This window comes from Perca fluviatilis, chromosome 1 (assembly GCF_010015445.1).
Source record: "Perca fluviatilis chromosome 1, GENO_Pfluv_1.0, whole genome shotgun sequence".
In the NCBI taxonomy this organism is placed as follows: Eukaryota; Metazoa; Chordata; class Actinopteri; order Perciformes; family Percidae; genus Perca; species Perca fluviatilis.
In genome coordinates this window covers 4,729,540-4,743,932 of record NC_053112.1, presented here as the reverse complement: position 1 = coordinate 4,743,932, position 14,393 = coordinate 4,729,540, and the positions used below count along the sequence as shown (strand labels likewise).

Below are 14,393 nucleotides of genomic sequence, written 5' to 3'. Positions count from 1 at the left end.
AAAGATGACATACAGTTGAGGGGGAGACAGGAAATGTTGGCAGACAGAGAGAGGGAAGATACGTGGTACCTATCTTAGATTGTTTGTCCGCACTCACACCTAAAAGCAACTTGTAAACATCTGAGTAGAGACTAGAAGCAGAAAACTGTCAGTCAGCCTCCCTCACCACCTTATCCTTCAGCTCTGCTTCTCATTTAGATTTTTAGGGGTCCAAGCCCGAGGGGGCTGGGAACCACGTATGCAAGGCAATATTTCTTTCTACCAAGCTTTATTTGTTCTTAATCTTTCAGGTCTTTGCTAAATCAGCTCTAACAAAACAGAATCTCTGAACCTCTTTATAGCAGTTCAGGAGTTGATGAGTTGTGGTTCCTGATTATTTTGTCTATTCTCAATCAGCTGAAACTCAGAGGGGAGCAGGAAGACCAACAGTCACTGCCCAGGATAGAAGTGTCATCATCGCACCTCAGTTAATCGGTTCCAATGTGGGAAGGGATCTAACGATCATCAACAACACGAATGGTGATTGTTTCCCCTGCATTTATAAATCAAATAAAACACATTTATGTTTTATTATGTACCGGATTAAAATGTAACCACCGACATTTCTTAAGAGTTGTTTCATGTTTGTGTTTCAGCCTCGACAGACGAGACGAAAGCTATATCTCCCAAAAACAAAGGTATTGTGTTTAACAGATTTTTCACAATCAAATGACAACCAAAAAACTTCACCTTGCTTTTGCAATTAAAACAAAACTAGACGGAATTATTATAAGGTTTTGTGTAGATTACATTGTTGAAGCTAAAATATTTTTCTTTTCTGTTGTCTGTCCATCTTATATTTCACATGTTTTATTTGCTAACATAAGTCGTGTTAGCCTTCCAGCATCTGAGCATCTTGTTGGTGTAATCATCTAAAATGAATGACAGTTATTTAGGGTTACTTGCACTTATATGGACCAGATATCCATCCAAGTAAATCTGGACATGGATATGAAAATACCAAGGCATACTTGGACATTTGCTAACGTGGAAGAGTACGTGAAAATAATGTAACTATGATTTCATTCATCTTTCAGCAAACATTCAAAGTTGCCGAGATAACTTAAAATCTTTCCTTGAAAATACAACAAAGGATCTGTCACAAGGAACAAAAGAAGATGGACCGACTCCTTTAGACAAGATCTATACGGAGCTTTACATCAGACGAGGAGGCAGTGGGGAGGTTAATAGTGAACATGAAGTGGTTAACTTGGAATGCAAAAGGAGTTCGAGTGAGGAGGAGAAAATCCAGGTCAATGACATTCTTCAACCTTTATCAAACGAAGAAAACCCTCCTCAGAGAGTTCTGACGAAGGGAATCGCTGGCATTGGAAAATCTGTCGCTGTGCAGAAGTTCACTCACGACTGGGCAACAGGAGAAGCCAACCAAACTACTGATTTCATATTTCCATTCACATTCAGAGACTTAAACCTGATAAAAGATAAGGATTGGAGTCTTCTAACGTTAATAGGTCACTATTTTGAAGAAGTAAAGGATTTGGAAGAGTCAGACTACAGTGAATTGAGTGTTTTGTTCATCTTTGACAGCCTGGACGAAAGCCAATTACCTCTGGACTTCAACAACAATGAGATGTGCCGCGATGTTACAAAGACCACAACATTAGACGTCCTGCTGACCAACTTAATCTCAGGGAAACTGCTGCACAAAGCCTCAGTCTGGATCACAAGTAGACCAGCTGCAGCCGCTAAGATTCCTCCTGAGATCTTCCACAGGGTGACCGAGGTACGAGGCTTTAATGATGAGCAGAAGGAGGAGTACTTTCAGAAGAAAGTTAGTGACAAGGAAATGGCTCAGACGATCTCTGATCATCTTCAGTCAAAGACGCAAAGAAGTCTGTACATCATGTGCCACATCCCAGTCTTCTGTTGGATTTCAGCCACGGCTCTCCAGAGTCTCCTAACAGAAACAGAAGAAGAAGAGTTGCCCAAGACTGTGACTGAAATGTACACACACTTCCTGATCATCCAGACAAAGCTGAAGGAATATCAGGAAGGTGAAACAGACAAAGATGTGATCATGAAATTGGGAAAGCTGGCATTTGAACAGCTTAAGAAGGGCAACATACTCTTCTATGAAAACGAGTTTAAAAGTTGTGGAATTGATCTGAAACAAGCTGCAGTTAATTCAGGAGTTTGTACACAGATCATAAGAAAAGAATCTGGACTTCACAAACAAGAGATTTACTCCTTCATTCATTTAAGTGTTCAGGAGTTTCTGGCAGCTCTGTATGTGTTAGAGACTTTCTTAGATAGTGGAGAAAATCTGCTTTCCAGCCCGACAAGTGTGAAAGAGCCATCAGAGAAAAGACGAAAGAAACATCGCATCCCAGAGAAAGGAGAACGTCCCATCTTCCTCCTCCACCAGAAAGCAGTGGATATGGCTTTGTTCAGCGATAATGGACAATGGGACTTGTTCCTGCGCTTCCTGCTCGGTCTGTCACAGGATAAAAATCAGGAGCTTCTTCAGAAACGAGTTGGATTCAAAGGAAGACATCCACAGAGCAACCAGGAGACAATCAAGTTCATTCACGAGAAGATCAAGATACTGTCCAACAGCGAGAAGAGCATCAACCTGTTCCACTGTTTAAATGAGTTGGGTGACCAGTCTCTGGTAAAGCATGTCCAAAAGTACCAGAGCTCAGGAGACTTTGTTAAACTCTTACCTGAACATTGGTCAGCTCTGGCCTTTCAGCTGCTCGTTTCCAATGAAGACCTGGATATCTTTGACCTGAAGAAATACGAAGGATCAGATAAAGTTCTGGAGAGGCTGCTGCCAGTGCTCAAAGCATCAAAGAAAGCTTTGTAAGTATTCAACCTCGAGAAACCCAACAGCTCTGCAGCTCTCCGGTTGTGTTTAAGTGTAGAGAACAGAGGGGAGTGTAAGTTAAATGTTAACTCTAACTTTGTTTTTACCTTTAGGATAAGTTACTGTGACCTCACCGACAGATGTTGCGAGAACATTTCATCAGTTCTCAGCTCAAAGTCTTCTGGTCTGGAGGAGTTAGACCTGAGTGGAAACTATCTGCTGACTGACTCTGGAGTGGAGCTGCTCTCTGACGGTCTAAAAAGTCCCAACTGCAAACTTCAGAGACTCCGGTAAGAACATCCAGATGCACAGTATGTTTGAGGTGATTCATAATACAAATAATGTGGACTTTGGGAAACTTAAACTGGGAGTAGTTTACTTTTCTTTCATGTTACAGTGAACATAGATGAAAGATTCACTTCAGATATATTATATCATGTGGTGATAATGTACATTTACCATATTTAATCGAGTCAGATGTTTCAGGTTGATATCAGTTATAACTTTGTCCAGAGATAGCTCCTAGCTTAGCACAAAGACTAGAAGCAGGGGGAAACTGTTAGCACAGCTCCATCAAAAGAGAAAACCTCACCTCCAACACCTCCAAGTCTGTCGGATGTACATGTTACATGTAGCTAACAAGATTCAACATGTTGAAAGGTGGAATACTTCACTTCTAATGGGGCTGCTCCTAGAGGTGGGCAATATATTGTTTAGACGATAATATCCAAATTGTTGTCTGGACGATATGCAAAATTGGGATATCGAATATTTCATAATTTGTACAATCCGACCCCCCACACATGAAAAGAGCTGAAGGAAGTTAAAGAGAAAACAAATGACGTACACTATAACCTTCTAAACAATTATATGTAGCGATTTTAATACTGTAGGGGTTTGTTTGACTGTATTTTTTGTACAAAATCACGATCGTCCCGCACGAGAGTAAGCTGCTACTAGTTCTTACCTGTGCGTTATGACGTTCACTCATGTCAACAAAGATGGCGGTGCGCAATTGTGCAGCGACTCTCCTGTCGGTGTATATTTATACAAGTACGTACAGCCACACTGAACTAATCAATACAGGACTACGATACAACACAGCCGTTACGAGAGCCTTCCAGGCGGCTCATAACATCCCGGAGGAAATAGCCTGACGGAGCCCTCCAGGTTGTTGTCGGCGCTAGCACGCCGAGCTAGCTATCTACCGGCAGAATGAGAACATAACTCCGGTACGACCAGAGGCGGAGCGGAGGACTGCATTTTTGTGCACAATGAATGGAGTAACAACAGCAGGATCGTTGCCCAGCACGGCTCACCTGACCTGGAGCCCTATTGGTAACATACTGACCATTTTATTTACTACGAAAACAGCACACTGCCGTCTACATAGCCCCCGATGCTAACGTTAGCACAAGTTTGGTTCACTGCTAACCACAGTGATAAAACTGCAGCACGATCACCTGGAGGGGATACAGGGGACTTTAACAAGGCGTCCTTAAAGTCTGTTCCCCTCCAGCTTTCTCCCAGCATGTAGATTGTGTTACTAGAGGGAAGAACACACTAGACCATGTATACTCTAACATCAAAAAAGCACACAGAACTGCTCTTCTCCCTCACCTGGGCCAGTCAGATCACATCCAACTCCTGATCCCAGCATAAATCCCGATCAGAAGGACTATACAGCCAAGTAGAAGGACTATCAGAACCTAGTCTGACCCGGCCCTGTCCCAGCTCCAGGACTGCTTCCAATAAGGACATGGTGTGTGCAATATGTTACAGAACAGAGCCCTTTGTTTATTGTTATGATTTCATCTTGCTTGTACATTTTCCCAAGAGAACCACTGAAATAGCCTCCGAACAGGGCTTCTTTTAACTTCTAGAAGGATTTCAAAAATATCTTCTGAATATCGATATCGAGATATTGAAAAAAAATATCGATATTCATTTTTGTCAATATCTCCCACCCCTAGCTGCAACTATTCTTTGTGCTAAGCTAAGCTAAACACATGCTGCAACTAAACTAAACTGGACACACAGAGATGAAGATATACATAATATTATCTGACTCTGGGGACATTTAACATCTAAATTATTGTCCAGCTGGCTTAAACTCTCCTGTTGACCATACTCTTGAAAATGTCCCAATTCTGATGTTCAACATGTGTGAGTCAGGTCTAATTATTAATATTTTCTAATTAGTTTTAACACCTCAAAGCTTCATGAAGCAACATAGAACCAAATTAAACTGTCACCTACGTGCAACTAAGGCTGCAACGGTTAGTTGACATAATCGACAACATTGATTATAAAAATTTGTTGACGCATCATTTAATTGTTGACGTGTCGTTCCAGATATGTTCTTAAGGGGCAGGGCTCCAGACTGTGACCGACCATTTTTTGAGATGGCGCGAGTCATTTTTAAAACTTAGCCCGCCTCTCTTTGTTTACGGTCTTAACCCCGCTTGCCTGCACAAAGGTTCAGATAAAGTTCTGGAGAGGTTGATTGATTGATTGAATTGATTGAAAAACTTTATTAATCCCGATAAGGAAACTGGTTTGCCACCAACCATACAGCAATCGAACACAATACACAATTAGCAGACAAATAAATAAATAAATAAATAAATAATTCTGGATTAGTAGACTAATAGACCCTAGTAAAGAGACACCATTTTAAGAAAAATTCAATTTCACAATACCTGAATGTAAAAAACAAACACTATAGAAGACAAGAATAATATCCAACGGTTAACAGTGTTGGTTAAAATATCTAACCGCTGCAGGAACAAAAGACCTTCTCATGCGCTCACTAGAGCACCGAGGCATCACCAATCGCTCACTGAAAGAGCTTCTGAGTCCTCTGAACAGAGTGTGTAGTGGATGGCCTTCAAAAAGCAGGACAATTTTTCGATTTGAACTAATCCTCTTCTCTACAGTAACCTCCAGTACATCCGGGTTAAGACCAATAACTGAACCAGCTCTCTTGATTAACTTATTTATCCTATTTTTGTCCTCAACAGATATACTGCCCCCCCAGCACAGTACAGCATAAAAAAGAACACTAGCCAAAATCCCTTGATAAAAAACATTTAAGAGCTTTGTGCTGATGTTGAATGATCTAAGTTTTCTCAAAAAGAACAATCTCGACTGAGCCTTCTTCATTATGACATTCGTATTCTCCTTCCAGTTTAATTTTTCGTCCATATGTACACCTAAAAATTTATATGACTGCACAATTTCAATCAACTGGCCATTAATTGTAACTGGAAGGACCTTCTCTTTTTTCTTCCTAAAATCAATAACAAGTTCTTTGGTCTTTCCTACGTTCAGTTTCATAAAGTTAGACTCACACCAGGTGTAAAAAGACTGCACCTCCCTTCTGTAGGCAAGATCATCACCCTGATTAAGTAGACCCACTAAAGCAGTGTCATCCGAAAAATTTTGTACCCAACAAGATGGCTGACTATGCCTATAGTCAGCAGTATAAAGTGAAAATAAAAAGGGGGATAAAACTGTGCCCTGAGGTGCTCCAGTATTAGTTAGAATGGTATCCGAATGTTTGTTACCAATCCTAACAAACTGTGGTCGTGCTAAAAGGTAATATAAAATCCAGGCAATAGTAGTATTATGCGATTTAAAATTGATTAATTTACTAGCTAAAATATGTGGCTGTATAGTATTAAAAGCACTCGAAAAGTCAAAAAACATGATCCTAACGGAACTGGCAGTAGTTTCAAGATGACTGTAAATATTGTGAACCATATATAATAGTGCATCATCTGCCCCCACACCCTTCCTATATGCAAACTGCAAAGGATCCTGAAAGGCAGACACCTGCCTAGTCAGATGATCTAGTACAACCCTCTCGAAACACTTCATAATGTGCGAGGTCAGAGCTATAGGCCTCATATTTGAAAGACTGTTAGACACCTTAGCTTTTTTTGGAATAGGGACCAGACAGGAGGTTTTCCACATAACCGGGATTTTAGCAGAAGACAGAGACAAAGAAAACAGTGAGTGGAGAACGGAGCACAGCTGGTCAGCACACACTTTTAGGGTACGTGGGTGCACACCATCAGGGCCTGCTGCCTTATTTGGTTTAATACGCCTTAACTGCTGACGAACCTCTTCAGTGTTTAAAATAATAGCTGGGCTACAGTCCTCAGAGCTGCTCTGCCTAAGATTAAAAAGAACATTCTCATGAAGTGAAGAAAAGTCAGATTCATCAAACCTTGCGAAAAAAGTATTGGCATCGTTAGCCTGTACACCCAAATTACATAAACTGGGTTTACTGGACCCATATCCAGTAATAGACTTCATACCATTCCATAGTCCTCTTGTGTTACTACAGGACATGTTTCCTTCCACCTTTTCCTTATACTTTAATTGACCCTGTCTGATAATTACTTTCAGTTCTCTTTGAGCATTTTTAATTGTATCTTTGTCACCACTATAAATAGCAGCTTTCTTCTTATTTATTGCAATCTTAACTTCTCTGGTTACCCATGGTTTGTTATTGGGAAAGATTTTGATTGATTTACAAGGAATTATAGACTCAACACAATAATTAATGTAACAAGTCACTTTGTCAGAAATACTATCCGGATCATTATCACCATCAAAGAACACAGTCCAGTCTGTGCATTCAAAGCACCCCCTTAGTGTTTCACAGGCATCCTCTGACCAGATGCGCACAGTCTTTGACGTTATCGGCTGTTTCCGTATCACCGGAGTATATTTAGACATCAAGGTTATCAAGTTATGGTCCGATTTACCCAGCGGAGGAAGCACATTAGAAACATAGCCATCCTTAACGTTCGTATAAAACAAGTCAATAGTTTTGTCACCCCTCGTAGGACACATCACCATTTGTTTAAGAGACAGCAGAGTGGTGGAGAGAGAGCAGTGATTAAAATCCCTGTTTATGATAACCAGCGCGTCTGGAGAGGAGCGCTGTAAATCATGCGTGATTCTCGAAATAGTCTCAGTGGCACATTTCCCATTACCCGATGGGGGAATGTACACCACCATGACAATGACATGGGAAAACTCCCTGGGTAGGTAGTAAGGTCGACAACCTACTACAATGAGCTCAATGTTCGGGTCGCAAACTCTCTCTTTTACCGTAACATGTTTGGCGTGACACCACCGGTCGTTCACGTACAAACAAACACCTCCACCTTGCTTCTTACCCGTGTTTGCTTGATCTCTGTCCGCCCTATGAAGTACAAAACCATCCATCTCCACGTGAGAGTCAGGTATCCTGTCGGACAGCCACGTCTCAGAAAAACAGAGTAGGCTGGTCTGCCGGAACAGACGATCAAACTTCATACAAGCTGTCAGCTCGTCCGCCTTGTTGCCAAGGGAGCAGACATTCCCCATAATGACCGAAGGTAAAACAGGTTTAAATCCCCGCCGACGGTTTCGTACCCGAACACCTCCTCTGCTGCCCCTCTTCCTTCCTTTGGTCCTGGGCTTGATATCTGTCAGATCAGCATCATGATTCAGTAATCCTGGTACAGAAACACGCAGATGATGGAGCTCATGCCGGCTGTACATGAAAGGCAGGCCGGGCTCTCTCATAGCCGGGAATGTTGTTTGCACGTCTTTCCAAACAATCAGTGTCCACAGCCACAGAAGGCAAACAACGGTACGATTGTTGAATAAAATCATAATTAGGTCGTCAGGGATCGATCACGCTAATAATCCAGAGTTAAAAGCCTTCCAAAGAGTCACAAAAACACAAAACACGGACGTTCCGAGTTCTGACACAGTGGTAGCAGAGTCGCCAGCAAGGGGGCGGCGCCTCCTTACTGCCAGTGCTCAAAGCATCAAAGAAAACTTCATAAGTATTCAACCTCGAGAAACCCAACAGCTCTGCAGCTCTATGGTTGTGTTTAACTGTAGAGAACAGAGGGAAGTGTTTTCTAAATGTTAACAGTCATTTTGTTTTTATCTTTAGGTTAAGTTACTGTGACCTCACCGACAGATGTTGCGAGAACATTTCATCAGTTCTCAGCTCAAAGTCTTCTGGTCTGGAGGAGTTAGACCTGAGTGGAAACTATCTGCTGACTGACTCTGGAGTGGAGCTGCTCTCTGACGGTCTAAAAAGTCCCAACTGCAAACTCCAGAGACTCTGGTAAGAACATCGAGATGCACAGTATGTTTGTGATGATTCATAATACAAGTAATGTGGACTTTGGGAAACTTAAACTCGGAGTTGTTTACTTTTCTTTCTTGTTAAAATGAACATAGATGAAATATTCCCTTCATATATCTAATATCATGTGGTGACAATGTAGCCTAGAAATCCAGACCCAAATCTGAAAGGGTCTGGCACTGAGTAATGATGAAAACGGCCCAACTCGAGGTGCAGCACCAAGCATGCATTTGAAAATCTCACTGCACGCAATTGGATAACGCTACGACCAATCACAACAATACACAGGGTGACATATCCAGAGCCACATGCTTAGCCACCAAAGGAGCTACCTGGTAGATTAAACTGTCGTCATCTGTTTAGCTTGCCTCTGGCCTGCCTATATCAGATACACCGATGTAACTGGTGCAGCTCGGCTACAAGGGCATAGTTAATGAGCATCATTACTCCATGCCAGAGTAACTCGCTGAGCTAATTCAAATTGTGCTCTCGCGAAAACTCTGGATTTCCAGGGTAGTTATTTAAATTAGTGTCCAGCTGGCTAAAACTCTCCTGTTGACCATACTCCTGAAAATGATCCAATTCTGATGTTCAACATGTGTGAGTCAGGTCTGATTATTAATATTTTCTAATTAGTTTTAACACCTCAAAGCTTCATGAAGCAACATAGAATCACATGAAACTGTCACCTACACGCAACTAGGGCTGCAACGATTAGTCGAGATCAGGGCTGGCGATTGCCATAGGCGACCAAGGCGATTGCCTAGGGCGTCAAAAGTGTTGGGGACGCCATGTTGCCCTTAGGTCTACTTCCCATTAATAATAGAATTAGAACGACAAGCGAAATAAAACGTGTTTATTAAAGGGGTGATAGAATGATTATATTGAGTACACACTGTTCCTTATGGTCTCCTAATTGGATATGTAACATTGGTTGGGCTGAAAATGGCCTGGTTGATGTTTTATTGGCCGTTATGCATCCCTGTGTTTTGGCCCTATTTGAAACAAGAGCTTTTCTTCCAAATATGGTATGGTCGTGAATATTTAGATGAGCTGCGCGCTGATTGGTTGAGCGAATTGCCATACGCAGACATTAGAGATGCGCGCTGATTGGTTGAGCGAATCCCCAATACACAACCATTAGAGAAGCGACAGAATCTCATATTCCAGACACTGCAAGGTTTCATTACCAAATTCACTTCTGAGACTTTTTTATGTGAGAAATCAACTATATAAAGCTCAAATATGGGCCGTTTTACGAACATTTATGGCTAATTGCAAATATGGTAAGACTGTGTGTCGGACTAGCCTTCCTTCACAGACCCCAGCCTGCTGTGAGCTCCGTTAGGCTGGCAGCCCTGACAGAGCTCCAGGGCCTGCTGTGGGCTCCGTTAGGCTGGCAGCCCTGACAGAGCTCCAGGGCCTGCAACTCCCCTCTTCCTGCTAGCTTGTTACACCAGCAATCTCTTACCACATGTTACACACAATGTCACGCCACTTAGCTATACAACATCTAAATGTCTTATAAACCTAACAACGGTGTCCGATTTCAAGTTAATATTTGTTAAATTTAGCTAGGTGTTTCGTTAGCTGCGACTGTCCCTTCAATCCTATCTATGTGTAGCTACAAATCACGGCTAGTTAGCTTAATTTTTGGTCGTAATTCGAGTATATTTACAGTTTGAATTTCATCACGCCACTTATACAAGATCTCCCTAAAGGTCTTATAAAGCTAACAACGGTGTCCGATTTCAAGTTAATGAATTTTCAGAATCAGAATCAGAAAAGCTTTATTGCCAAGTACATTTTTTACACATACAAGGAATTTGTTTTGGTGTCGTAGGTGCCTGTCACACATTATCTAAAATAAGTTAAACAAACAGGTTAACAGAACAGACAATATAAGTATAAATATATAAATATATGTGTATATATATACACACACAGGATGTAACATAATAAAATAAGAGTAACAGTTAAGATAAAAAGAGCAGATTAAGTACAGTGGCATGTAGAGCCAGAGGTGGGTGTGGAGAGAGTCAGGGTGGTTTCCGGGCCTTGTTAATAAGGCTAGTAGCGGAGGGGAAAAAGCTGTCCTTGTGACGTGAGGTTTTGGTCCTGATGGACCTCAGCCTCCTGCCAGAGGGGAGTAGCTCAAAGAGTTTGTGTCCGGGGTGGGAGGGGTCAGCCACAATCTTTCCAGCACGCTTCAGAGTCCTGGTGGCGTAAAGGTCCTGGAGCGGTGGCAGATTGCAGCCAATCACCTTCTCAGCTGACCGAATGACACGCTGCAGTCTGCCCTTGGACAGTGGCAGCAGTGTACCAGATGGTGATGGAGGATGTGAGGATGGACTCAATGATGGCTGTGTAGAAGTGCACCATCATTGTCTTTGGCAGGTTGAATTTCTTCAGCTGCCGCAGGAAGTACATCCTCTGTTGTGCTTTCTTGACGAGGGAGCTGATGTTCAGCTCCCACTTGAGGTCCTGGGAGATTGTAGTTCCCAGGAAGCGGAAAGACTCCACAATGTTAATTGTGGATTCACAGAGGGTGATAGGGGCAGGTGGGGCTGAATTCTTCCTGAAGTCCACAACCATCTCCACTGTCTTTAGAGCGTTGAGATCTAGGTTGTTTTGGTTGCACCACTTCACCAGGTGGTCAGCCTCCGACCTGTAGGCGGACTCGTCTCCATCAGAGATGAGTCCGATGAGGGAGGTGTCGTCCGCAAACTTTAGAAGCTTGACGGATTGATGACTGGAGGTGCAGCTGTTGGTGTAGAGGGAGAAGAGTAGGGGAGAAAGAACACAGCCCTGAGGGGATCCGGTGCTGATGGTCTGTGAGTCGGAGATGTCTTTCCCCAGCTTCACATGCTGCTTCCGGTCAGAACAGTGGGGGTTTCGTTAGCTATGACTGTCCCTTCAATCCTAGCTATGTGTAGCTAGCTACAAATCACGGATAGTTAGCTTCATTTTTGGCGTAATTTCTGTATATTTACAGTTTGAATTTCATCACGCCACTTATTCAAGATCTCCCTAAAGGTCTTATAAAGCTAACAACGGTGTCCGATTTCAAGTTAATGAATATTTGTGAATTCCAGAGGAATTCTAAGAGGAGGCTAGCTAGCTCTCATTGATAGAGCTACATCCAGCAGCAGTCTCTATCAATGAGACTCACGGACAAGCGGCGTTTATTTCCCCAATCGTTTGTTTAAATAACTCAACACATCATAATTACACACATTAAAATATTAACTGGAACCTGTGGTAACAGATTGCTGGTGCAACAAGCTCGCTGACCGCGCTCTCACTCACATACACCGGGCATTTAGCTAGCAGGAAGAGGGGAGCTGCAGGCCCTGGAGCTCTGTCAGAGCACCAGCGTGTAGTAGTCCATTATCCAAAAACCGGTGACTTTGCGCGGGTATGGAGTGCTGTCGGCTGCAAGCCATAACGGAGCTCCAAGTACCTCAGAGCAGGCCGGGGTGTGTGAAGGAAGGCAGGCTGGGCAGCGAGGCAACAACACAGGCAGCACCGGCGCTGAACTCCGACACACAGTCGGACAACATTTGCAATTAGCCATCCATTTTTGTAAAACGGCCCATATTTGAGCTTTACATAGTTGATTTCTCGCATAAAAAAGTTTCAGAAGTGAATTTTGTAATGGAATAGCAGAGATCTGCGTGACCTAGCTAGATTCAGAAGACTACCTGATCTCAGGTCAGTTGTGTAGCCTATGTAAATGTACTACCTGATCTCAGGTCAGTTGTGTAGCCTATGTAAATGTTGGGGCGTGACTGTTCTCTTAAGGTTCCGGATTTTGAGATGCTTGCGTAAGCAACTCAGCTTTGTTGGGATTCGCCCGTTTTCAGCGGCAGTTTCAAAATATGAGATTTTCATAGTAAAGGGGTGTCAATGGGATTTTGAGCTTCTATGTATGTCCTATTTACCCACCGAACTGTCGTTATTCAACTATGACAGGGTAAAATCAGTTTTGCATTCTATCACCCCATTAAACATGATCATCCTAGGGCGCCCCCTCAGCCACACGTTTACTTGTCAATTTTTCATTACGTGACGTTTCCAGACTCAAACACACGGAGCTCTGAAGCAGACCTGTGCGTCGCTTAGTGTCCACTCTCGCTGTAGAAATAGAGACGAGCAGCGGCACAGACACGGAGCTGCAGCAGCGCACCTTCCGTGGTCAGTGCAGCTTCAGGTTTCTAATGGACGCGCTCTGCTGTGGGCATGCTGCAGCAGATGTGTCCCTATTTCTGCCTAGTTTTGTGTTTCCACCTCTGATGTAGAGCAGCCTAGCCTAGAAGCCACTTCCCTAAACTGTCGCATTCAGAGACCAGCGTCCCAAACGGGGCTCTGAGTCTGTCAGGAGGTCTGACATCTACCGTATCAGCAAAGCAATCACGTAATGCACAGCAGGCTAATGTGCAGGTGGATTACTTTCTGAAATATAGTGACTTTATTCTTGTAATAGTCTATTGTATTATCACTTTATTTTCTCACAATATCACAACTCCTCCAAACCAGAGAGAACACAGATTAGATATACTGGGCCAGATTTACTAACACTGGCGCAGTTTGCGCTGCGTCTGTTTATGCGAGTTCGGTAATAGCGCACGCTATGCTTCCACATTCTGCGTAGTATTTATCAACCCTGACACCCATCAGCCAATCAGCGTCTTTCTCCGCCCACTAGACCGTAAATTGCGCTGTAGCAAAGCAGTACTGGTGCTATGATATGGCTGAGTGCAGACTGTGATATTCCCACTGCTGATGCTATGACTATTTAAATGATCCTGATGCCGATATATTTGTAATGTAGCGAGGAGTTTAACAACTGCTGGAATGGGATGTGAACACTGAGTGGGAGATTCAATTTAATCTTTGATTTCTTCCAGTAACTCTAATATTGCATGGCTGCTTGATCTGTAACGCTAAATGATGTTGTGTTCACTGACAAAGGGTGATTCTTGTGTTAACGATATTTTCAGCCTCGCCTATGTCTTCGTCATGCTCAGATTACTGTTGCCATTTCACCAGCGGCATAAAGGTCTACTCGATTGCGGCTGGTTCAGACCTGCTTTAAGAGGCGGAGAATTTCCCCCTCACAATAGAGGCGCGCTCTTACTGACAGTCTTTGTAAATACCACGGAGTATATAATTAGGCGCACTTTGCGCTTATCCTCCCACCTTTTTGGGTGGAACTCCCACTTTCCCCATGACCCTCCCACGAACGCATATTGAAAGCGCAACTTGTCTCTTCTCGCTCATGTGGCAGACAATCTGCCATTTTACCCAAGTGCGCCCTGTTTGTAAATAGCCCGCATCGGTTACGTCCGTCTTTGCGACCAA

General features: G+C 43.0%; 1 protein-coding gene across 3 annotated transcripts in view; it reads left to right on the top strand.

Annotated features, from left to right (window-relative positions):
• The window catches only part of LOC120563484 (NACHT, LRR and PYD domains-containing protein 12-like), a 66,298-nt gene that overhangs the window by 17,525 nt on the left and 34,380 nt on the right, over positions 1–14,393 (top strand). For all 3 annotated transcript variants that reach the window (XM_039807673.1, XM_039807664.1, XM_039807679.1), the window contains exons 5-9: positions 397–519; positions 636–677; positions 1,077–2,862; positions 2,980–3,156; positions 8,832–9,008. In XM_039807673.1, the coding sequence (XP_039663607.1) occupies positions 397–519; positions 636–677; positions 1,077–2,862; positions 2,980–3,156; positions 8,832–9,008 (2,305 nt within the window). The remainder of the gene's footprint in view (positions 1–396; positions 520–635; positions 678–1,076; positions 2,863–2,979; positions 3,157–8,831; positions 9,009–14,393) is intronic.